The following is a 27,101-nucleotide window of genomic DNA, read 5'->3' on the forward strand; positions in this document are numbered from 1 at the left end:
TTCTCTGACAAACAAAAGAGGTGTAAAAAGTTTACAAAAGTGAGTTAAAGACTGAAATCAGGCTAAATAATCCCTGGATTTGCTCTTTGGAAAAGAAGGGCATTATAAAGAAGCATACAGAACCTTAGATTTGCATCAGTGACAAAGCATAGTATCTATAGCATTCCAAGTTGTAGGTGTGATATCACCACAGTGAGTACAAACCAACATTCTAACCCTGCACAACAATTTGCAAAGCATACACAAATCTATTTGCTTCCAGTTGTGTATCTCAGTATGTGTTTAATAGACAATAAAAATGGCATATTTGGAGGCCACCTATGAATGAGACACTGTTAAATGCTCTGCACCTGTTAATTAATCCTGACAACCTTGGGTACAGGAATGAACCAGACTTGGCGAAGTAAGGAAATGTGCTCAAAGCTATGTAATAAACAAATCTAGTTTTCTCCCAGAGCCCAAGGTCATAGGCATTGTATCACAATGACACTGTTGGACTTAGAGGATTCTCTGACTGTTCCATTTGGTTTGTACCGTCTTTCTCCAAACCTGCATGTCAAGTTGTGCTAATTGATTGAAAGGTTAAGTGAGCTGCCTCACTATCATAGACAGTGCTGAAAATAGAAGTCAGGCCCCAGGAATCATGTTCACTTTTCAGCCTACTTCACTCTGCTGCCTGCCTAATTATCCTAAGGAGATAAACCCCTTCTGAGGTGAAATGTCTGCTCCCTCGGATCCTACCCTCCTGGCAGTAGATAGCTGTCGTGCATCAGGACCGTCGTTTCACAGCGGAAATGCAGACACAAGGGACTCAGTTTCCTACAGGTCTACAGGTCAGCCAGAGAACCGTCAGGCTCCTGTATCTCCTATGTGCCTGTCTAAGAACTAGTTGGATCCTACAACCTACAATTTGTATAGGCAAGCACATAGCACCAAGTAAAAGAGGTGCATGCAAAGGGAAGAGAGAAGGGATGAGAGGGAGGGGAGGAGAAGGGAGGAGATGGGACAAGAGGAGAGGAAAGGGGGGACCACTGCACAGCGAGGTGACGGATGGTGTATGAGAGTAGGAGAAAGGAGAGATGGAAAGGAGAGGAGACGGGGAAAAGAGGAAGGAGGGGGAAGGGAGAGAATAGAAGTGAGTAAAAAGGGAAACAAAATGAAAATGAACCAGAAAACAAAACAAAATAAAGGGGAAGGCTGCTTTTGGATTCCTGTAATAGGAGAAACAAAACTGACGAGAGGCGTTTCAAGTCTGTTTCAGGATAACTTTACACACTGAGAAGAAAACGCTGAATGCTGTCACCACTGAACGGTGGGGGTTTTCTAGGACATTCTCCTTAAACAAGTGGGGGGTTAGATTAAACAGTGTGGTTTCTTTCTCATCACTAGTCCAAACAAAGTATTTGCTTTCATCCATCCAGTCCTCAAAAAGGACTCTCCAATGGAGCTCACCTTCCGAGACTTTTATTGTCTAGCTGGGAGATAGGACATTTAAATCAATGCATGCAATTTAAATATCCAAAAATATCCACAAGTGTCATAAAGTGCTATGAGATATCCCAAGAGAAAAAAAATCCTTCAGTTTTAAGGAGATAAATATCCCGAGGTAGAAATGTGCTGGGAAGCCCAAATGAGCTTACATTTGTAAAGTCTAGTGTTGGGCAACAGCCCACTGGGTAACACCTTTAGTTGTGGGTCAGAGCTCAACCCCCAGAACCCACAGAAAAGCTGGGCAGGTGTGGCCACCTGTATATCCAAGCACTCAGGAGACAAAGGCTAGCTGAACTAGCTGGAATGGGCGAGCTCCAGAGTCACTTAGAAACAGATGCTGAGTAAATAGAGTGACTGAGACGAGGTAGATACATCACATTCACTCATGTCCGTATGCATCCAAACCCACGCATCCACGTACACACAAACAAGCACCCACACAAATCACACACCCACACATATGCACACACAAATGGGGGGGATAGTAGGGATTTAACCAGCTAAACACTAAACATTAATCAGTCTATGAGGTATTTTGTAGTCTGTAAAAGAAGGCTGAGTGAAGTTTCTCCAGTCTTCCTGGTCACCATTTGAAATCACCCAGCATTTCACTGCTCTAGTACAGCTTACTCCAGATATCTCAGCAAACTGTTGTTCAACAGATCTTACTACACAAGTGCTAAAGATTTAAAGATCCACACAGGATTTCTGGAGCTCTATTTTGGCCCTGTCCCTCCTCTTTGATATCCTCCCCTGCACCATCATCATCGGCCTTGGACTCCAATTTCTTAATGTTTCAACCAGGGACACTCTGAGGATGCCCACACCCTGTGCTGTGTTTGAGGAGCACTTTCTGACAAGAAAGTCATGGTCCTCGTCTGTAGCCTGGAGCACAAACTCTAATTGTTCTTAATAATAAAAGCCCAGGGACAGATATTAGGGATGAAAGTTGAAGGATCAGAGAAGCAGAGCGGCCAGCCACTAGAGTTCTTACCTCTACCAAGTCCTCCCTATCATACTTAATGATGACCCATTAATTGACTCAGAGGTTAAGAGTACTTGTTGCAAAAGACCTGGGCAGGTTTGAGTTCCCCCACCCACATGGAGGTTCACCACCTCCTTGGGTACAAGGCATCTACGTGGTGGGTAGATGTATATGCAGGTAAAATACTCATACATATAAGATAATAAAATAAATCCAGAAAAAGAAAAATCTAAGTATTAAGTGGATATCATGAGGCTTCCAAAATGGTATCTGTGGCTCTTCACTCTGGTTTAATCTCTCCATAGAAGCATCCCTCGGTATCTTTCTGGGATAAGGACAATTAAATGTGCTAAGATTCCAGGATTGGCTGGAGGAATGAGCTTAGTGGAGAAGAGTAGGACTGACTTTTCCTTAAAAAAAAAAAAGCAGACAACCTATTCACCCACATTTTAGTTATGTTCAAGAACACAAGGCATTACTGGTCGATTTTCTGCTGAAATCATGGGCCTGCTTACTAGAGAGTGAGGTTTCAATAGCTGTTACACCAGTTAAATAGGAACAGGGTTAGTACTTCTCAGGGCTACTACTTCCCTTAGTAGACATCAGGCAACCCCCTTATCTCAATGTCGATTGTGGTTACAACGTGAAATGTCCCCACGGGCTCATGTGTTGCAACAATTGATCCATAGACAGTTTTGGAAACTTGGATTGTAGAAAATTCACCATTGTCAGGGATAGGCTTTGAGGTTTTATAGCCTGGCTATGCTTCTGTGCACTCTTTCTTACACAGTATGCTGCCTCACAATCCTATCACCGCCACTTCCCACTAAGATGGACTGTATCCCCTCAGACCGTAAGCCCCAAATAAATACTTCCTTCTTCGGCTTGCTTAATGTATTTGGTCACAGCATTGAGCAAAGAAACTAATAGTGTCCTATCTTGTTGTGGTAGTTTGAATGTACTGGTCACCATAAGTTCATTGAGGGCAGGGGTGATGCTATTAGGAGTAGATGTGGCACTGTTGGAGGAAATGAGTCTCTAGGGGCTGGACTTTAAGGTCTCATACATGCTCAAGCCATGCCCGGCATCTCAGTTCACTTCCTGTTGCCTGCATGTTCAGTAAGTAGGTCCTTCTCCACCTTCAGCTACTTGTCCAGTACCATGTGAGCCTACATGCTGCCATGATGATAATGGGTTGAACCTCTAAACTGTAAGCCACCCAGTTAAGTGTGTTCCTTTATAAGAGTTGCCATGATAGAAACCCTAAGACACTTGTGCCCAACTTCTGGTATATTACTGTTCTAAATTTGAAGTTTTGGGGTTCTAAGTGGTGATCTGTCTTCTTCCTTTTTATCAGAATTCTCCTTTGGGAATATGCCCTCCACTTTCTTACATCATATGCCATTTTCCAACTAACTTTCCATTTTCATATGCTGAGCTTTGTCTCATTTCTTCGAAAAAGGGACTTATGCTTCTATTTTTTCTCATTATATCCACTTGATGGATGTCACTGTTCCTTTCAGTAAGAAACCAATTTTTGAAAACTATAATAAGGAACTAAAGAAATAGCTCCTTGAATAAAATTCCTGTCATGCAAGCAGGAGGGTCTGGGTTTGCTCATCAAAATCCATGTAAACAAAGGTGGGATGGTAGATGGTAGATGGTAGTGGTAAACACCTTTGATTCTAGTACTCGGGAGGCAGAGGCAGGCAGATCTCTGAGTCCAAGTTCAGTCTGGTCTGCAGAATGAGTTCCAGGACAGTCAGGGTTGCACAAAGAAGCCCTGTCTCAAAAAATATACAAAAAGCAAAAATCAAATGTGGCCACGGTATCAAAGGCTTGGTATCCAAGCTCCCGTGAGGAAGAGGCAGATCTATCCTCAGGGCTTTCTGGCCAGCCAACAGAACCTTCCTAATGCACTCAGACCAGTGAGAGAGACCATGTTTGAAAAAGATAGTGCCTTCGAGAAGAACATGAGTTTGACCTCTGACTTTTACATGCACATGTGCATACATACAAACACACATATATGTCCAACAAAAAAGTTATATTAAGTGCAGAGATATACTGTGAACAACTTTTATGTTGCTACTGCTGTGTTTCTGATTTTCTATTCATTATTGGTTTCTGTAAGTCCTGTCATATTTTCTTAGATTCACTTTACAGTTTCTCAAATCATCTTTCAGAGCAAGTACAGAGAGGATAAACTTCCTGAATGCTGTATGTATATTTTTATTATATTGTCATACTAAATTATACGTCTTTATTTTATCCCCATAGCAAATAATATTTTAGTGGATAGACGTTTCTAGATTCAAATGTGTTTCCCAGAGAAGTAGAAAAGTGTTGCTGCTTATTATTTTTCTACTTCTATGAAATATTAGAAACCACTTCACCTAAGAGAAGTCTTTTCAAGAAACCACCCTAAAACTTCTGGGACACACAACTGAGTGAATGGGATGATCTTGGCAGAGTTTCCTGGAGGCAGAAATGAGAAGGAAGCTGCTTTTCACATCCTTCCTTTCTCTGCACTTGTCATAGAGTTCCACAGTTGCCTCAGGCTTGCTGGAGTTGAACACCAGCCCTGTTACATACAACGGACCAAATCCATCTGCTGTCTCCAGACAAACAATCCCTCTTTGGTTTATATTGCCCTTTAAGACTAAGACCTCATCTTGACAACCACAAGGCTGTAACGTATACATTATGATCCACATACATTTATACACACACACACACACATATATATATGTATATACATATACATATATATATATATATATATATCGACAGTGACACAGACAACTCCTTCCAGAATGAGGGCATGAGGGCAGGTATCATCCCTTTGAAAAACTATGGAATTAAAATGTTACAAAGACAAGTTATGCTAATACCATAGGTCTCCATAAAAATTTTATTATAAATCATACATAGAATGCTTCTGAATATCCTTAATAAAGGAATATATTAATAAGCATATAAAATATATTCATAGCTCCATGTACACAACAAGAGAGTGAACTAACATTCACAAATTCATCTGACTTTGGGGCTCTACTATTGCTAACTATCTCTTCTGTTTGTCCCAGGTCCTTGTCTGCCAGTACTGTAGTTCTCCAAATCTAAGCTCAGACAAAGTCAGTTTGCATCCTAACAAAGGCCCCAGGACAAAAGTAGAGAAGCCGTACATTTTTACATGTATAGGAAAATTACCGAGGACCTTTTCCTCTCAGATCATAATGGTCTAGGTTATAAATCAACTCTATGTTCACCTAGCTGATTGTGAACTTCATGGTATCTGCTTCCTAAAATAAGCCAAACCACTCCACCAGAGAACAGAATCTAGGGCTAACAATTTCCCCATTACCTAGAATTATAATTTTCCTGGACCCTGAATAACTGTGTGCCCACTTAAGCCACATTGATATCACCCAAATCCCTATATATGAATACAGTGAATACAGTCAATAGGTAAAAATTGTGTCCCAGACCCTTGTTTCATTAGTTGGGGACCTGAGAGGCTAACATGGGTCTCAGATTCTGATGATTCTCCTATAACTCTCATCCACAGTCCCCATGTCCTCCTAGCTATGTGCAAGGGCTCTGCTCCTAACATACTATTTAAAACTCTGACACTATCATCACCACTACAACATGTGGTAGCCACAACTGTGGCTTATATCTCCCTCACCCCTCAGGAATGGAGTTCCTATTCATTGCATTAGCCTAGTAGGTTTTTGAGACACACCCTCATTCTCCCCTAGCCTAGCTCCTGATGAGCAAAGGGCTTACTTTCTGCACAGTGGCTTATGGCTGCATGGCTGTGTTGTCAATTACCAAGCTAAGGGATTTTTTCCAAGTCATTTGTCCTTGTGAATCTCAGCTGATTCATCTCTGAAATGTTAGTCTGGGTGTTGCCCAAAGCTCTGTTGAACTGGGATGAGTCACGTCTAAGTGCTGTACCTTCCTGCTTCCCCTTACCTCACTTCCCAGATACCCTTTAAGGGTGAGGACATTGTTTCCGGTTGTTGTGTCTTTTTAAAAGCACAGTAGAGGAACCTGAACATGTTTAGAACTCAATACATATTCATTGCTTAAGGGTTTTTAAAATAAGTGAAGCATCTAAAGATCCCTCAAATCTCAACATTAGACTCTGAAGCATTAAAAAAAAGATAATGAAATTGAAGAAGTAAAATTATCTGGTCAAAGCAGCAAATACTGTGATAAATAATTTGGACCGTTTTCTTGCATTGTCGCTGCTATCACTGGACATTTTCTGTGTGTGTAATGCAGTTGTCAGTGTCTTACATGTAGTTAGGCCCACAACAGTCTGATCAGGGGGCTACTATTATTGTCCCCATTGTACAGATATGAAAACTGAGGCACAGGTAGGTTGAATAATTTCCTTGAGGTGAGTAGTGTATTCAAATCTAGTAGTAGAGGTTCAAAGCTTAGACACTTAGCTAATGTGATAACCTTCCTCTTGGATCCTTTGCCCAGAATGTGCTTAGGTTGACATTCCAAGAATGTTAGATTGTTACCCATTCAGACTGATTAAAGCAGAGACACAAAACTGGTGCTGAGAATAAGTGTTGGTGTAGTGTTTGTCACTAAATAAGACCTCTGTATCAAGACTCAGAGACCTTTGGGAAAGGGGGTGGGTGTAAGAGTAGAGGATGGGGAAGTGTAACAAAATGTTGCCACTGGAGATGAACTAACTGCTGTACTCATGAACTCATTGAAGCTATGGTTACCTGCACAAAATCACGCCCCTCAACATTGCATGATGGGTGAGGAACATCCTCCACAAAGGACCTACTGACAGTTAGTGATTTGGGGCAGAGGTTGTCATTTTCTTCAGTGGTGTGGCCACTGGTGTGTTGTTCATGCTCCAATAAACAATGCCCCCTACCCATGGTCAGGAACAAAATGCAAATTAAACTCAGTGGTCACATGCAAAAACAGGAGGGGTGTGAAAGAGGAGGGGGACTTGTTGGAAAGAGGAGCATTCTCATTCAGGAGGGGAAGGGACTTGAGAGAGGGCAAAGAGTATGAAAACAACTTAAATGCATGTATACATATATGAAACTGTCAGGAAAAAATCATTTGAAAGATGACACTGAGAGAGGCTTAGCAATGCTCAGTGTCCCCTACAGTCCCAGCTGACAGCTAAGAAGCAGAGTGAAGCGGGATGGGGGAATGAGAAGCAATGTGAGCTGTGGGCTGGAAGAAAGAGGCCTTTGGGAGTCGACATGGTGAAGCAGGAAGTGAGGGCTTGGGGGAGTGAGAAGACTGGAGATGGGACAGGATGGGCGCAGAGACCCCTGCAATGGGGACAGACAGGGCCCAGTTTAGGAAGAACAGAAGACAGGCTGTCCAAAACAGCACACACTTTCAGCAGAAATGCAAAGCTTACACAGAAATAGTTATCAGAAGCCAAAGAGTTACAGATTTGGATTGGGGTGGATTGAATCAAACAGCATCCACTGAAGGATCTGGAATACTGTGTGACACATAATAGGCACTTAATAAATGTTTGTACCAAGTAAAAGAGACAAAGACAAGATGACCTAAGAATTGTTTTCATAAGAAGAAAGGCACCTAAGGGAGTAGGTGCTCAATAAATATTATTTTTGGTCTGTGTACAGTGAGAAGCCTGGGGAGTTGTAAGAGATTATCTGATACATTTCCAAAGAACTCTTAGCCTCTGATTTTGATTCTCAAAATTCCCTTGGGAGGTTGTGGAATCTCTCGCTGGGGACTTAGAGAATGCAGTAACAGAGGAACCACTTGGAGAGAGTGGTTTGGGTGGTTTCAATGGGATGCATTGAGATTGAGAAGCCAGACCAAAGGGCCTTGGGCCCTTCTTATTTCTAACTTCCCAGAATCTCCTCTGTGGCTGATGTTCACAAATCCTTCCCCATAGAACAGAACTGAACCAGACAGATAGGTAACATTGTTGTCCTGCAAGCTAAAGATGGTCATTTGAAAGCCTTCCAGAAAGGCCTGGTTAAATTGTAGGTTATTTGTTTGATCAAGAAACAAAGCACAGGGACCCCCTTTCTAACATGCATGCAGAAATCAGGAAAAAATGCTATGGACGTTATCTGTTCAGAATTCGCCCTCACAGAGGCCAGGCAGGACTCATTTGTTTTGAAGAAAATATATGATTAACCATAGTTAACTATGAATTCAGATGGTAAGCATTGGATCAGCCCCTCAAAGTCTGAGAGCATTTAATATTATATATCGCTGCCATTTGGACTAAATTGTTTTTTTAATGTACACAATATTACAAATTTAATTTGAGCTGTTTGAATCAGTCTGTAAAAAAGATTTGATTATACCTGAGTGTTCTGGCCCCGGCTTTTCTGTATTTCAGTAATCTTGGCGATAATTGGCTGATTAGGCGTCCCACACTCCATCTCTGCCTCAGTTTCCATGGTAATGTTACAGGAGCTATTATAGATGAGAACTTCATCTCTTTCCACTTTAGGGCTGAAACAAGAGGGGAGGTTAAATGGGGTGTCATCAATCTTAATGAAATGCAATTATTTTTACTCTTATTAATCATTGCAAGCCATTAGCTTGTGGCAACTACAGGCCACCATTTGTCAAATTTTGCAAATTTCTGTAATTTTGTTTCCATTCTTTTATTGTTTATTTGTTTTTCCTTTATCTGCTCACCCAGCAATGAAAACGCACACAGTTAAATATCCTTCACTGGGGCCTTTCCTCTTTCCCAAATTAGGCACATGAGCAAGGGCTCCCTAAACCCCACCTAACAAGCAGCTCCCAAACAGCACTTTCAGTTCTAAAAATGGAAGCAAAACCTGAGCTGAGTTTCTTTATTTTGTTTGGGGCTTTTTTTCCCTTATCCCTGTACCTCTTCCTGATCTTACTCACATTTAGTGTTGGGGGAGAGAATTGCCTGAATCCCTTCAGGGCAGATGGAGAAATTGGAAAACCCTCACAACTGGCTAACTGGTCCCTAATTCCAACTGTGAAAAAATGAGCTCATTTAGGCTTTCAATTCCCTCTCCCCAGCTGATGGCAATGAGGCTCTGTTGCTAGCAGTAGAACATTAACTTAGTAAATTAATTAAACTTACTTAACAGCCCAGACTAAGGAGATTCGATATATGTACCAGTTATATCCCAGACATTCACTTTACAAAGTCCTTTTGCTTTAAAAAGAGAAGGCAGACTGGATTTCCAATGAGAAACAGCAGGACAGAATTAGAGAGAGTCCAAAAATATGCAGTCTAGAGGAGGTGAAAGTATGGACACTAGAGAGTAGTGTCCCCAACAGGTGCGATATTTATTCAGGAATAATCCTGGCTTTAGGCATTGTTGAAACTAACTCAAAGATTATTAGTAATAATAATGCATGATGGTTCATGCTTTCCTACAATTTTATATGCAAGGGCTCCTTTCAGTCTGTAAATTAGGCAGAAGAACGAAGTAGGTATAACCCAAAGAGACCAGGGGGATTTGCATAAAGCCAAACACAAATTTATTCAGTGTCAAGATCAGAACTGGGGTGTCATGCTTCCTCAGCTGGGTCCTCAGGTTTGCAGGCACTGACTGAACATTAGCCAGGAAGACGCAGATCCCACTGGAAGATCAGAAGGAGCAGCAGGAAGGACAGGGGTCACTGACAAAGAGTCTATAAATCATGTCAAGCCCTAGCTTCTCTCTTGAAATCAATGTCAAAATGGTTTCTCAGACCATTTGCTAGAAATGATGACTGTATTTATGCAGCAAAGACATGAATTCCATAACCACCATGTCCCAGACCTACGGAGTGTCATTTGTATTTTAACGTCACACCACCCAGAGCTAACACAGACTTTAGGCTGATCACTGAGGTCCTGTTGTCCTTAATCAGAAACTTACTGCCCATGGCACCTAACACTATGTTCTTTTGCATGCCTGATGTTTACTTGGAGATAGTATGGATTGCAAAGTTTCACTGCGCTGTATACATTCAATGGAGGCTTGGGACAGCCTTAGTTAGCATACAAAGCTGTGGGAGCAGGTGGATGATAACGGAAAGTCGGCACAGAGCCTTACCATCCATCCGACACTGAAGACAGCACTCACAAAGCTTTGTTTTCCCTTTTATAAAACACTCATAAATAATCTTTGCAGAGGTGGAGGAAAATTGAGTACAATGAAGCATATGGAATGACTGGAACACCTAGTATACAGTAAGTGCCCAATCAATGTACTTGGTATACAATAAGTGCCCAATAAAAGTAGCACTTGTTCCAGTTTGGGGTGGGCATGTTAGAGTTCCAGGGGGAGCTGCAGAGAGTTAGTTGGGGTGGATATGACCAAAATACGTTGTACATGCTTATTACATTTCTGAAGAATAAATATAAAATTATTTAAAAATAAAATAGAGAAACCAAAATGCTACATAGTAGTAGTTGAAAATTTGGAAACAGAGACAAATACAGAAACAAAATGGATTTTTGCAAATACCTGACTTCAAAGCAATCTGAGGTTTGCCCAGGCACTGTGGGGCTTACCAATCACAGGTTGTTTTCTCCTTCTTTGTTTCTATTTATCTTTTGGCTGCTGGGTTGGAGGAGACTCTTAGACTAGTTTGTGAAGGGCCCCCTCTATGTTTATATCATTAATCAGTTATGAGCCTATCTGAAAGAAAAGAACTTGGTTGGCCACACAACCACATTCCATGTGTGTTGGTTCCCAGATGGCTACTTTTATTTCTGAAGGCTCCAGAGCCATCTAATTAATAATCCCTGCTACAATTTTGTCAGGGATAATGTCAAGCTGAATTGTCTAGATTCCCACAATTCTCCATTTTCCCATAGTTAGTTGGGAAAAAATGTTTGCCTGTCATTTCCTCTCTGTCACTAGCCTCTATGGCAAAGTTTTGAGTAAGTGATGCAAGCCTCTCTGCCCTCCTTTAGTTGCCTATTACCAACGCATTGTCTTCTCTGTTTAGGTTCTTCTGTTCTGGAAGGTTAACCCATTTTATGTTGGCTTATAGTTTTGTTTTCCTTTTTTTTAACTTATCTCTGATTACCTCACTAGAGATGATAGTCAGTTAAAGGCTAAAACAGGCAGAGAAGCCGTGATATCTGAACTAGACCTTTCATGCAGGCAGATCACAAGACCACCCAGTGCTACAAAGTGAGCCTCTGTGGCAAAGAAACAAAAATTAAACTAGATTTACACTTACAAAATTTCAAAGTTTGGTAACCACTATTATCCCGTGTTTTCTTTCACAGAAATTTTATGAATGAGGAGGGAGAGTTGATCTGATTTGAAAAGAAATTGAAGGATACAAATAGACTGAGGTATCAACAAATATACAGATACTGATATGACTACAGATGTAGGAGCATATGCAAAAATAGTTATGGGAATGAGTTAGAAATGTTTCACTCAAACAGTGGTAATAATAGTTCTAGAACCTACAATTCTACACTCTCATCCATTGCTCTTTCAGCTAATGTCATCAGATCCGAAAGAAAACAGGTAATAAGGTTGTGCACTCATTGGCATAAATAATAAAAGCCCCTTCAGGAATTCTCTTTCCCCACTTAAGCAGAACTTTGCATAGCTCTGGCTTCTCTTTCCGCGTGCATCTCCACCAAGACTTTCATCACAACGCTGACGGACAACATTGTATGAAGGGCACTGTGAGCCAAGAGCCTCAGGCTCCACTACTCCCAGCACTGGACAGGGACTTCATCTTCACTTAATAGAGAACTGAGAGTCATTCAAGACCTTCCCATACCTCTTAGAGATCCTTCCATTTCTCCCTAGGTTCGTTTGACTTTCTTCTCCCTCTGCTTCTGCTTAGATGGCCTCTAACCAGGTCATAAAACTCTATGGTAACTTCATCCTGGCTGCCTCCACTACCTGAATTTCCATAGTGGCACCTTCTCTTCTCAGGAATGTTCCTCTGAGTAGCATGTCTAAAGAGTCTAAACACACTGATCAAGACCCCCCTGAATGTGGGTGTCAGTGAGGAGGCCTAGGTAATCTATTGAGCCTTGGGTAGTAAATCAGTATTTATCCCAGGTATACACATGGAGTTTGGACTCCCATCCAACAATGTGAGATGTACTCTCACCCTGAACTCTTGGGGGAGGGTCTAGGCCCTGCCCTGGATGAAATGACAGACTATGGACACCCCCTTGGAGGGCCTCACCCTCCCTGGGGAAATGAGGGTGTATGGGGGGGGGTTGGTGGGAGGGCACTGGAGGAGGGGAGGGAAACAGAGAGGGACCTGGAATTGACATGTGAAGTAACCTTGTTTCTAATTTAAATTTAAAAATAAAAAATATCTAAAAAAAAGTCTAAACACTTTGTAAGTATGTGACACTCATCACACATGATCACTATGTCTGCTGTCTTTTTACCTCTCAAGGTTGTCGATACTTGTGTCCTATCATCGTTGAGTTACTAGACCTAGACCAAAATAGTGCTCACTGAAAGATGAATGGCAGGCGGCAGTTGGTTAGGGGGAGTAGATAGGTGGATGGATGAATGAAGAGGGTAAAGTTTTGCCACAGGCACATCTTCCTTTGACAAATGACATAAAGTCCAATATTATTTCTATCAAGGAGATACAGCATCTAACGGAAGTGGGTTCTGTGAAAAGACCCTGGAAAACAGTACTGTATGTTATTAAATAGAACCTTTCAAGAAGGGAACAAGCTATATGCTGCATGATTTCCTTAATGCCCCTTGAAGAGTTTACTGTGTGTCTTCTAGTTGTTAAATCAGCATATGTTCCACAGAGAAATAATAAAAACCAAATGTGGATAAACACTATCAACAGTCTAGTCACCTTGAGGCAAGCACTTTGAACCTTTCTGAAGACATACCTCCAGCTTGGTTTTTTCTAAGCATCTATTTGTGTACAAATACACATACAGAAGGAGCAGCCACCTGCGATATCTATTTCTAGAACCTTGTGTTTCCTTCCAAGCACTCTACAGCATGATTTTTAAGTCTCTTAGTGCCATGCCATTTGGATGTATTATTAAACTCATTTCAACTATTAACTTCAATGAGCATCACTGTTTGTATATACCACACACTGTTAGCTACTTTCTTAAAGTCCTAGAAGCGGAATTTCTGGGACTCTGAGTAGGTATAATTCTACAGTTTTGATCAATGATTTAGCAGACTATCTTCCAAAGTTCACATCGACTTTCCTCCTAGCCACCAAGAGCCATGTGTGTTTCCCCGCTCCTCTTCAACATGAAATAGAAACTGTGTTTAGGTCCAAAAACTCTGAAGTCTAGCTCAATAAATCCCATCCGCGGTGGCATGCTGCAATAGCCAGCACGCTAAGCAAGATTCTTGGTATAGGTGCGGGTTCAACTTGCGATGGGGTCTGAGACACAGTTGCTGCAGCCACCTCTGCCAGTGAAGACAACATGGAAGAATCCAAGAGCACTCACTATTTAGAATAGCCAATTAAAGTCACCCAAATCAGGGATACAAGATCTGTGGGCATGATAGTGGGTTCTGAGGCCCTGCTTCACCTGACTACAACCGCCACACCCTTGCTTCCCATTTTCCCTTTCCAAGGCACAGCTCCAGGTAGCAGCAGGCAACGAAGAGGGGATTCTCTTCATCTGGCTGAGCACAAATCTCTGGTGGGAAGTTCCTACCAAGACAGACTGCTCAGGGCATAGCGAAGTCCGACGGCCATGGAAAGAACTAGTTATTCCCTCCACTGCAGGTAACTGGTCTTGTTTGGTTTCGTATCTTAATGAGGAAATCGGTCTTCATCAGAGTTAGTTGTAACCATGCTATCCAGATGAGCACTAAAGTCACTAGGCAATGTTTGATGACAAGATATTAGCCTGTATAGGAACCGAACTGTTGACAGAAATTAAAGCTGTGCAAAGTTGCCGTCGTGCTCATACTTTTTAAAATTTGTGTTATAAAGGGGTTGATTCTAGAAAGTCATGGTATTACTTGTTATATTTTGTTCCTTTTTTAAAACGCAGGGTCCTTAGGAGTCTATGGCCTCTAAACCCCAGATCTGTAGTAATTCTGGGACATAAACCCCGGTCTTTTGAATAAACATTGTGCAATCTGCCAGATTTCTCTATGATTTTTTTTTCATTCTTGTGAATCTGTTTGGAAAGGAAAAAGGAACGGGGGAAGCCTTCTGTTTTTCATAATGTCTAATCTTTCTCCCCATTGGCATTCACCAGATGCTGTTTTGGATCGGAAGATAAATATTCAAATCTAAGCAAGAACAAAGTGAGCTGTTTACCGGGCATATTTTTCAGATGTTCTCTTGAACACTTGAAAAAGCAGAGATGCTTTGATATGTAGGCTGGCTGGAATCCATGTTGGAACGGCCCCTCTGAAAGAGCTTGAGGCCCCGTAGGCCATATCCACCCTCCTGTGCTTTCTGCCGGCTTTGTGGGTCCTCCTGGCCTACGCTGGTGGGAAAGTCAAAGAGGACAGGAAAGATAGAGCTACCTGAGGAAGAGGCCTGAGAAGGATGGGAAGGCCGGCTCTCTCCGATCCGGTGCCAGGAGACACTGGGAACTCTCATCACAAAGGTAGAGGTAAGGCCAGGAGCCAGGTAGTCTCTCTGTCCCCATGGCAACAGTCAAATCGCATTGCAAGTAGGTGTGGCTGCTGACTTCACAGCTGTCTTCGGCACGCTTCAGGTCACACAGGAAAGCCAGGGACACTGGAAAAGTCACCACGAGTTTAGGTAAACCTGTGGGAAGAACTCAAAGTCCCATGTCATTTCAGGAATGGTGCTTTGTTTGACCAAGGAAAATAAAATTATCAGTCCATTTAAAAGAATAAAAAGATGTATTGTCAGCTAGTCTGGGACCTTGTCTCAAAATAAAGTAGGTGATATTTACCTGAAATTGTCTCCTGTCATTCACACATATGGACACACACATTCACTTGCACACACACACATGTAAATATATACACATAATTTTAAGGTATTGTATACACATATTATAAAGCAGACTATAATAAATAGCCTTGTAAAAGCTAAACAATCCTCATAAATCAATTGGATGTGAGTATTCAGACAGAAAGAGACTGAAACAGTTACAGTACTTCCAAACTTACCTGCTGCTCTGGATTCATTTCCTTCCTCATCCTCACAAATAACCCCTTGATGTTTAAAACAAAACATGCAAGGGGCTGGAGAGATGGCACTATATGTTCTCCCAGAGGACCTGGGTTTGATTCCCAACACCAACATGATGGCTCATAAGCATCTATACCTACAGTCACCCTCTTCTGGCCTCCATTAGTACCAGGTATGTTCATGGCACACAGATATATATGCAGGTAAGACAGGCATAGATATAAAATAAAAATATTTTAAATAAAAAGTCATGTTATTAAACAGATTTATATTTCTAAATGAGAGACTATCAATTTTTATTTTGATCATTAATAAATATAACACATGATAAAATATTCTGGGACCTTCTTTCTCCATCTAATTCCCAATGTCCGTGCACAATATCACTGTGAGTAACTGATGGGTAGAGGCGCCCACTGATGTCACACATGTGCTGCCTGAAATGACTGTAATGAGCCTAGCGCTTCACCCATGGACTTTTGGATTGTTCCAAATATTCCCTGCTACAGATATGAGCAAAGTTTTCTCTAGGATGAATGTCAATGAAGAAAAGAAATTGTAGGTGCAAGGTCAACTTGAAGAGAAACTACCATCTCATTTTTTCAAAACAATTTTTGTCATTCATGTCTCTCCTGTGAAGTTCCTGTTCTTGTCATGGTCACGTGACTATTTTTCAACTTCAAAAATTTATCTATTGATCTGGAATTCTGGAGCCCTCTAGAAGGTTACCATCACCTGATCCAAGTTTTTTTTTTTGGCTAGACTTCTCCTTCTTTATGGAACTCCTTGCTCAACAGAACTCTCGGTGTATTATAATGGTCAGTAATATTTCATAAGGTAGAAAAGCAAATATTTTGCCTCATTTCTCTCCGGGACAAGGGAGAGATGTAAAGCAACAATAAGGAAGCGTGATCCCAGAATTCAGGAATGGAAGGCACCAAGTAGATGTGTGACTATGAGACCAGTCTGGTCCACATCGTGAGTTAGTTGCAGGCCCACCAGAGTTCCGCTGCCAAACACTAGCTCCGGCAAAAGAACAGCAAGAATGCAAAATGACAGTAACCTTTCATTGGAAGAACAACAAATATCTGGTGGGGTATTTTCATAGGAACTATCTGAAGATCCTAAAGTGGACCAAAAAGAAAAATCTCTGTGGCCTGATACATCTGCAGGTAGCCTGTCCTTACAGATTCCCAACAAACATTCCTGAGATCTTCAGGATTGGAGCTATGATTGCCTGCCTCATCACAGAGCTGCAGCAAGGACCACAGGAGGTAAGTACAGACTACAGGATTTGTAGTTAAGCAATCACACCCAAATGCAATATATTATTGCTGCTATTACATTCCAAAGCACCTGACACCTAGGACATACTCTGTGAATGTGTTTTGAATGCATAATTGCAATAAAAATGACTGGCAGTAGGATCCTCGTGTGAGTAGACAAAACATGAGAACTTTCTAGTTCATAAGCCCCAAGGCAAATAAAAACAGTCTCAACACCTATAGAATAATGAATTCATTATAGGTGATTAAGTGGATGCAAATTGACAAGGTGGATTATGAAAAGCACCCAAGGCTGAAGGATCAAAATCCATGGGTTTTATTCAAAGTTCTGCCACTAAATAGCTCTGTGACCTTAATCGCTTTAGCTCTTCATGCCTCATGGAAAAGTTAAAGTTTCCATGCAAAAGTCATTTGGTATAATCCAAGTAAATGCAAAAAAACTTGAAGATCAAAGATCTTGAGCATATTTAAACAAAGGTGAAATATGAATTTCACCTAACTGTATGTTTTAGCACCCATCGTATGGAAAAAATATTCTTTGGCTAGAAGTGCAGTTTGGGAAAGTAAAGATAGATGACCCCCAAAGTGGCAAGGGAATTTTCTCATCTCTGTCTTTAATTCCCCATCGTTCTTTAAAAAGGAAACACATTAGTGCCATGGCATTGGAACAAGCAAACTGTAATTAGGAAAGTTTGCATCCTAAGACGTTTATCTATAATCTGGGATAGGAAACATCCCTCTATCGTGCAAAATCAAACTGAAAGTATTTCAAACCGAGAGACAGAATTCCAAGTGACCTTGCTAAATTTGAGAACTTAACAAAAAATAAACAGACAAAAGACCAAATGAAAAGAGGGAGGCAGTGGACTGCAGAAGGAGGAAGAAACCTTATAAGCAGGAAGAGAGTTACTCAGTGCACAGTCATTTTAGGAACACAGAAGCACACTTGCCTTATGCATGAACATAAATGTGCCAGTGCACACACTAATGCTTACATACATACTACACATATGCCCTTAATTCATACACACTGGCACACGATTTACATACATGAACATAGTTGTGCATGTTGTATAGAAATTTTTCCTGACATAAAGTATTTCATCCTCCAAGCAAGCTCACTAACCTGGGAAATAAACTACGCAGAAAGTTAGGAAGTCCCTGAAACTGATCGGATTTACTAGGTTCCTCTTTCCCTGAGCATATATAAGTAGCAGGACTGCTGAGAGACACTTTCAGACAAGCTGAGTCACCTGGAAGAGGCAGAGACCAGATGAGACCCCTGAAGGGTCTCCGTTCCTTCAAGTAACCCCTGACCCATACTACTATGAATAACACCATTAAAACTATTTGGTTCACCAAACTGGACTTTGATGGCACCCTGACTTGGTGTGTTACAGGCTCCCTATCTGGGGTGAGGAGAGATTTGTTCATGTCTCCCTAGAAACAGTGTCACACAACAGATGAGCAAATATACCATAGGCATGTGTGCACACCACATGTGCACACACACACACACACACACACACGAGAGGGGGGGCTGGTATACACATCTGGGACCAAATTATAGGCCAACATCTGTGATGCTCTCCAGCACATATAGAACTTGCATATTAGGACAAGCTGCCTGGTTTGGGAGCATTCAATTAGGCAACAATATAGGAAACCAGAGAAGAAACATCAAAATGTGTGTATAGAAAGTTTCAGACAACACGGATGCTGAGAATCTACATTTTGAACGAATTCACAGGCAATGCTGGAGAAGTAGCTGTGGGACACAAGCACACTCCGCTGTCTCAGCACACAAGCATGCTGCAGCTTTCCAAAGGCCACTGGCTGGTTAACACTGAAATGGTTCAGGAGGGCAGTACTAGCAGTGTAGGAAGATGGATTCTCTGAAAATGGCAACTGGGACACAGGCATAAGGATTGCTCCTCTGACATCTCTGAAATAAAAAGATTCCCAATGATGCTAGCCATACACAATCCTATAAAGCAAGGGCTCTTAGCAGATTCTCATGCCCAGGCACTTAACTATTTGATGTCTATTATGGGCACACTTTCACAGAAAGAAATGAAAACGCAATCATACACACAGCATTTGCTTTAGTCAGATTTGGAAGGTTCGAAGACTTCCCACACCTCTACCTGGGTCTTATGTAAGGAACTCTGGAGTAGGTGCTCACAGACCATAACAATAAGGGTCTTTTCTAACTCAACACAATTCCTCTAAAATGAGGAATAAGACAAGGCTGTCCACTCTCTCCATATCTCTTCAATATTGTACTTGAAGTTCTAGCTAGAGCAATAAGACAACAAAAGGAGATCAAAGGGATACAAATAGGAAAAGAAGAAGTCAAGCTTTTACTATTTACAGATGATATGATAGTTTACATAAGTGACCGAAAAAGTCCGCAAGGGAACTCCTAGAGCTGATAAACACCTTCAGCAAAGTGGCAGGATACAAGGTTAACTCAAAAAAATCAGTGGCCCTATTATATACAGATGATGAAGTAGCTGAGAAAGAAATCAGAGAAACATCACCTTTTACAATAGCCAAAACCAGCATCAAATATCTGGGGATAATGTTAACCAAGGAAGTGAAGAACTTTGTGTCTTTGAAGAAAGAAATCAAAGAAGATACCAGAAAATAGAAAGATCTCCCATGCTCTTGGATTGGTAGGATCAACATAATAAAAATGGCAGTCTTGCCAAAAGCAATCTACAGATTCAATGCAATCCCTATCAAAATTCTGGCCCAATTCTTCACAGACCTTGAAAGAATAATAATCAAATTTATATGGAAAAACAAAAGACCCAGGATAGCCAAAACAACCTTATATAATAAAGGAACTTCAGGAGGCATCACCATCCCTGACTCCAAGCTCTATTACAGAGCTATAGTCCTAATAACAGCTTGGTATTGGCACAAAAATAGATAGGTAGACCAATGGAATCAAATTGAAAACCCTGATTTTAACTCACACACCTATGAACACTTGATTTTTGACAAAGAAGCAAAAATGGAAAAAAGTATACAATGGCAAAAAGAAAGCATCTTCAACAAATGGTGCTGGCATAACTGGATATTGGCATTCAGAATTCTGCAGATAGACCCATGTCTATCGCCTTGCACAAAACTTAAGTCCAAATAGATCAAAGGCCTCAACATAAATCCAACCACACTGAAACTCTTAGAAGAGAAAGTGGGAGATACTCTTCAACGAATTGGTACAGGAGACTGCTTCCTGAACATAACACCAGTAGCACAGACACTGAGATTGACAATTAACAAATGGGACCTCCTGAAACTAAGAAGCTTCTGTAAGGCAAAGGACACAGTCAACAAGACAAAAAGGCAGGCCACAGAATGGGAAAAGATATTCACTAACCCCACATCTGACAGAGGGCTGAACTCTAAAATTTACAAAGAACTCAAGAAGCAAGTCTTCAAAACACCAAAGGATCCAATTAAAAAGTGGGGTACAGAACTAAATAGAGAATTCTCAATAGGGGAGTCTAAAATGGCTGAGAGACACTTGAGAAAGTGCTCAACATCCTTAGCCATCAGGGAAGTGCAAATCAAAACAACTCTGAGATACCATCTTACTCCTTTCAGAATGGCTAAAATCAAAAACACCGAAGACAATTTATGCTGGAGAGGATATGGAGAGAGGAGAACACTCCTCCACTGCTGGTGGGAGTGCCAACTCGTACAACCACTTTGGAAATCAGTATGGAGATTCTTCAGGAAAATGGGAATCAATCTACCACAAGACCCAGCAATTCCACTCTTAGGCATATATCCAAAAGATGCAAATTTATACAACAAGGACAGCTGTTCCACTATGTTCATAGCAGCATTATTTGTAATAGCCAGAACCTGGAAGCAACCTAGATGCCCCTCAACTGAAGAGTGGATAGAGAAAATGTGGTACATTTACACAATGGAGTACTACTCAGCAGAAAAAAAAAACAATAAAATCTTGAAATTCACAGGCAAATGGATGGCACTAGAAGAAACCATCCTGAGTGAGGTAACCCAGTCACAAAAAGACAAACATGGTATGAATTCACTCATATATGGATTTTAGATATGGATCAGGATAGTGCCAGTCTAGGAAACAGGAAAGAACATAAGAGAAATATGCAAGATCTAATGTGTTTTTTAATGAAAGAGAAATGTGTGCTTGTGAAATTGATGAGTGTTTGGTGACACCCAGTGGCCATGGTAAGAGTTACAGCCTTTAATTACAGTATTGCTCCTTTCAAAATCCAGGGAATTGATTCTAAATATTGATTCTCAATTTCTAAAACTTAATCAAATCCTTTATAAAATACTAGCTTAATTTTTCCAGTATGAGTTATCAAAATTACAATAGCAAAATTTACCTTATCCTGAACATTTCATTGATTTTTTTTCTCTGTACTTCTGGATAAGATTTACTGTTTTAAAATAATACCAAGGAGCTCTAGAGTTTATTAATTCGTGATAAGTATATGAGAAAATTTAAAAAACAAAAAGCCTGAAGAGTTGTTCTCTATTCCTCAATACCCAGTCCTCAGGGTCCTCCCTAATGGAATCCTAGCCTCTGTGCTGTTCATGCCTCCTGCGGATCCCACAGACCATCATACCCCACGCCCCACCCCTCCCATCTTTGTCTCTGTGTACCTGCCCCCAACTCAGGCATGTGGGCCCTGCTCAAGCACAGGCCACACCTACCAGAAGACCACGTAGGCTGCAAGTGGACCTTCTCCACTGTCTGTGCTCCCCAGATCCAGTACTCAGGGTCCTCTTCCCTGGTGCTGCAACACCAGCTGTAGCCTCCCCTCCTCCACTCCACACCTCCTGTGGATATCACAGACCATCTCCACCTGGCCTCCCTCCCCCTCATCTCTGTCCCGTCCAACTCTGGCAGATGACCCCCCTGCTCAGTCACAAGCCATGACTGCCAGAAGATCAGAGTCCACTTATCCTACCACAGCAGTCCCTGAATATTCCAGCATAGCCAAAGCATAAGAAAAAGACCTAAAACCAACCATGAAGATGATGGATATTCTTAAGGAAGAGAGGAACGAATCCAGAAAAACACAAACACCTGGAGGAAATGAATAAATCCTTCAAAGAAATCCAAGGAAACGCAGACAAACAATAGGGAGAAGTGAATAAATCCCTTAAAGAAAGGCAAGAAAAAAACAAAGAGTTGAAAGACACAAATAAAGCTATCCAAGACCTAAAAAGGGAAATAGAAGAGACAAAGAGAAAACAAACTGAGGGAATTCTGGAAATGAAAAATTTGGGAATATGAGCAGGCACTACAGAGGCAAGATTTACTAATAGAATGCAAGAGGTGGAAGAGAAAATCTCAGGCATTGAAGACACAATAGAAGAAATGGATACAAGGAAAATGTTAAATCTAAAAATTCATGACAAAAACCTAAGAACAATAGGAATAGTCAAAGGAGTAGAAACCCAGCTCAAAGGCCAAGAAAATATTTTCAACAAAACCATAAAAAATCCTAACCTAAACAATAAGATGCTTATAAATGTACAAGAAGCTCACAGAAAACCAAATGTATTGAACCAGAAAAGAAAGTCCTCTCACCACATAATAATCAAAACACTAAACATACAGAACAAAGAAATAATATTAAAAACTGTAAGGGAAAAAGGCCAAGTAGCATGTAAGGGCAGACCTATTAGAACTACACCTGCCTTCTCAATGGAGACTCTAAAAGCAAGAAGGTACTGAATAGATGTCCTAAAGATCTAAAAGATCACGGACGCCAGCCCAGACTAATATACTCTGCAAATTTTTTATTCACCGTAGGTGGACAAAGTAAGGCATTGTATGATAAAGTCAAAATTTAAACAATATCCATCTATAAAACCAGCTCTACAGAACGTGCTAGAAGGAAAACTACAACCCAAGGAGGTTAACAACACCCATGAAAATGCAAAAAAAAAAATCTCAACCAGCAAAACCAAAAGAAGCGAAATGTAAACACACATACACACATACTCAGAGAGAGAGAGAGAGAGAGAGAGATTCATGCACCACCACCACCACCAAAATAACAGGAATTAACAGTCATTGGTCATTGATATCTCTCAAAGAATTCAATTCCCCAATAAACACAGACTAACAGAAGGGATATGAAAGCATGATCCACCCTTCTGCTGCATACAAGAAACACACCTCAATATCAAGGATAGACATTACCTCAGGGTAAAGTGTTCGAAAAAGATATTCCAAGCAAACAGACCTAAGAAGCAAGCTGTGGTAGCCATTTTAATATCTAAAAAAAAATAGACTTCAAGCAAAAATTAATCAAAAGAGATGAAGGACACTAGTTATCAAAGTTAAAAATCCACAAAACTGACATTTCAATTTTTAACATCTATGCTGCTCCAAACACAAGGGCATCCAAGTTTAGAAAAAAAAAAACTTTTACAGCTTGAATTACATATTGACCCTTACACACTGATAGTGGGAGACTTCAATACCCCACTCTCACCAGTGGACAGGTCATGTGGCCAAAAACAGAAGAATATTGAAACTAACAGATACTATAAACCAAACAGGCCTGACAGATATCTACAGAACATTTCACACAAAAGCATATACCTTCTCAGCATCTCACAGAAGTTTCTCCAAAACTGACCACATACTTGGACATAAAGCAAGTTTCAACAGATACAAGAAAAGTCAAATAATTCCCTGCATCCTATCAGACTACTCTGGACACAGGCTACATATCAACAGCAACAGAGGAGGAGCCCTGTCTGGACACTTCCTGGATGACCAGGAACCAGAGGCTGAATAGCCCAGAGACCCAGCATAGAGACAAACATGACTGGCAAAAAAAAAGCCAATGAAATGGTTTCTAACAAAATTCTGCTATACTCATGGACTGGTGACTACCCCAATTGTCAACAGAAAGGCTTCATCTAGCAACTGAAGGGAACAGATGCAAAGTCCCACAGCCAGAGCACAGGTAATCCCTCAGAAGAGAGGGAGGAAGGATTGTAGGAGTCAGATCGGTCAAGGACACCAGGAAAACATAGACCATAGAATCAACTAAGCAGGGCCCATAGTTGCTCAGAGACTGAACAACAATCACAGACCCTGTATGGGTATGACCTAGGTTCTCTGCATATATGTTACAAGGGCGCAGCATGGTGTTTTGTGGGACTCCTAACAGTGGTGTTTCTGACTCTTGTGCCTGCTTTGGGGAACTCTTCTTTCTATTGAGTTGCCTTGTCCAACCTAGATAGGAGGGCTTTTGCTTTGTCTTATATCTTGTTTTGTCATGTTTTGTTGTTATCTCTCGAAGGCCTGCTCCTTTCTGAAGGTAAATGGAGGGGGAGAGAATCTGGGAGGAGAGGAAGGAGAGGGGTGGGTGACAGGAATGGAGAGAGAAGAATCCAGTTTTGATTTAAGAAATAAAAAAACCTTGATGAGGCATTAATTGAATATTGGAACATAAGAGCTGGAGAAATGGCTCAGTCGCTAAGAATATTTGCTGCTCTTGCAAAGGACCTGGGTTTGATTTCCAGTATCTATATGGTGGCTCACAGCTGCCTATAACTCCAGTTTTAGGGATCTGATGCCCACTTCTGGTCTCCATGATCACCAAACATGCACAGGATGTCCATGCCTACATACATTCAAGTACACATATGTACACATGTATGCATACATACAGGCAGAACACTCATTGGCAGAAAGCAAAAATAAATGAATCTGTACAATGAAATTAGAGCCTATGAAATGATACTTGTTTCATTTCCACTGTTTTCTAACTCTTTCATTTAATTTTACATTATACTCATTTTGCACACACTCTGGGTGGACACTTTTGTGCATTCGAAGAGTTACAATGCATCAAATGACATTAAAATCTCTAATGCACCTTAGGTTTCTTACTGTGAAGTTGGTCTCCCTTCCTCACATTCCATATATATATATATATATATATATATATATATATATATATATATATGATAATAGAAACTGTTTCTGGTGTGTTCAACTAAGACTGTCTTCATGCTCTCTTCTTCACTCTTCTCTCTCCTCTGCCTCCCTCTTCTCCTCCTCCCCCTCCTTTCCTCCTGCCTAAAACAACACAGTCTAATTCACCATCATGATAGAATTACATCTCATACAATCATTACCCAAATTCAGGTGGATTGCTACATCCATCACTTTGTAAATCCTTAGCCCATATTCAAGTTTCAGAGAAAAAGTGGGAGAGAGGGAGCACAAACTAAACCAATACACAGAGACAGTATCTGTAAACACTGAATTACAGAGTGTAATTTCTAAAGTGCAAAAGGTCACCACCTACAAATATACAAATAGAGCACTCACCCGGCTTAACTGGGGCTCTCTCAAAAGCAACACGGCCCTGTGATAATAGGGTCTTTTCCTCCTGCTGGGATTTACCCCTTGAATCTCAAGTGGTAGTTATCATGTGTTGTGAAGCCTCGAGCTTTGCATGCTCCTCCCTCCTTAAAGACAGGGCTTCACATTCCACAATCCACAGGATGGCCCCATCTTAAAGCACTGAGCTGTCATGGCTTTTACTCAATGTTGAAGAAGAATGTGAATGGCAAGCCTTGCCTGAAAGAATCAAGGGACTGAGTACAATATTCAAGAGATGCTCAGTGAGAAGGCGGTGTGTAGCCTTCTTTTTGTCTATGTGTGTGTTCTGTGCTTGTATGTGGTACCATGTGTGTGAGTGTTGGTGTGTGTGTGCATGTGCCTAGGACGGTATACTCTTCTAGCTGTATGTGTGTGGAGTCCAGAAGGAGGCTTCAGGTATCTTCTCCATCTCTCTCCTCCTTATTTTTTGAGACAGGTTTACTGAACCTAGAGCTTACCTTTCAATCAGAGTGCCTACCCAGCAAGTTCTGGGGAATTCCCCCTGTCTCAGCACATCTGCCTACTGCTGAAATGGAGTAATGAACCACTATGCACAGCTTTAACATGGGTACAGAGGTTCTGAACACATGTCTTCTTCGTACAAATCCTGAAACTTACCCCCTGAGCCATCTCCTCAGGCCCTGATGTCTACCATTTTAGATACAAAAGAAAAACTTCTATTTCCAGTTGTAGTCAATATAGTACTAAAACGGAAACAGAAAAAAAAGCCAAAGAATATGATCTTCACATAAATGTGTAAGTGTGATTTTTTTGCTCACCATTCAGGGGCAAAACCAAGCAGCTGAAGGCAGACACCGTTGCATTAGCCAAGACTTGGCAGGGAGCACCACACACGGCAGCTGAGATGTTCCCTGGAGAAAATCCTGCTCCAAACACATGCAGAATCTTTTCACCCAGGCAGCCTTCAGAAAAAAAAATTCCAAGCTCATTATTTAGGAGGCAAATCATGGCTTATTAGACACAAAGTTCAACCCTCACTTTCTCACTGTGCAACTCTCTCAACCCCTGCAGGTGCAAAACTGATCCCAGCATCTCCAGGGTCGTCTCTGCTAGACTCTGACCTGCAGCTCTCATTTGTGTTGGGGAGCTTTTAAAACATATAGCCACCTTGTATCAATAACTAATGAAGATTTGAAGCTTTTAAATTTGTTTCTATATAAAACAAACATAAAATGGAAACAGAAGTTTAATTACCTCCAACTACTTAAGAGGGTCCCCAGAGAAATCCACAGATGAAGTTTCTTCTACTCTTTATCAAACATGTTCTCTCTCTCTCTCTCCTCTCTCTTCTCTCTCTCTCTCTCCCTCTCTCTCTCTCTCTCTCTCTCTGTGTGTGTGTGTGCATGTGTTTGTAACATATGTATGTATGATGTATAGGTTCATATATATAAGGGGTCATTATGTACGTATTATTTTGAAACTCTTACTTATTTAAAATTACAGCACAGATATTTTTCCAAACTTTCATAGATTCTGTGCATTTTGATAGATATTTAGAGTCATTATAAATTTTTCCTCAGTGTGAAAAAATTAATATCTAAAACCTCCAGTGAATTGTCTACTTTGTCACTATTAATGAATACTACAATAAAGACATATTTTAAGGTTCTTGGGTCAGTAAAACAGGCCAGACTGCTGGGACACTTCTAGAGGAGGAGCCTCAATCTCCCCTGGTCCCATCCCACTGGAGGGATGGAGGTCCTTCTACAAGCACCTGGCCACTCAAGGGTGATGTCTGCTGGCAGTGCTCCTTCACCAT

General features: G+C 41.0%; 1 protein-coding gene across 1 annotated transcript in view; it reads right to left on the reverse strand.

Moving 5' to 3' along the window:
* Positions 1–27,101, reverse strand: part of Pkhd1 (PKHD1 ciliary IPT domain containing fibrocystin/polyductin) — a 424,327-nt gene that overhangs the window by 335,158 nt on the left and 62,068 nt on the right. The window contains exons 32-34 of the mRNA XM_005072284.4: positions 26,101–26,244; positions 14,968–15,184; positions 8,824–8,974 (exon numbers count right to left, since the gene is read on the reverse strand). Coding sequence (XP_005072341.1) covers positions 8,824–8,974; positions 14,968–15,184; positions 26,101–26,244 — 512 coding nt within the window. The remainder of the gene's footprint in view (positions 1–8,823; positions 8,975–14,967; positions 15,185–26,100; positions 26,245–27,101) is intronic.

The sequence above is a fragment of the Mesocricetus auratus genome, unplaced genomic scaffold (genome assembly GCF_017639785.1).
Source record: "Mesocricetus auratus isolate SY011 unplaced genomic scaffold, BCM_Maur_2.0 Super-Scaffold_100021, whole genome shotgun sequence".
Taxonomy (NCBI): domain Eukaryota; kingdom Metazoa; phylum Chordata; class Mammalia; order Rodentia; family Cricetidae; genus Mesocricetus; species Mesocricetus auratus.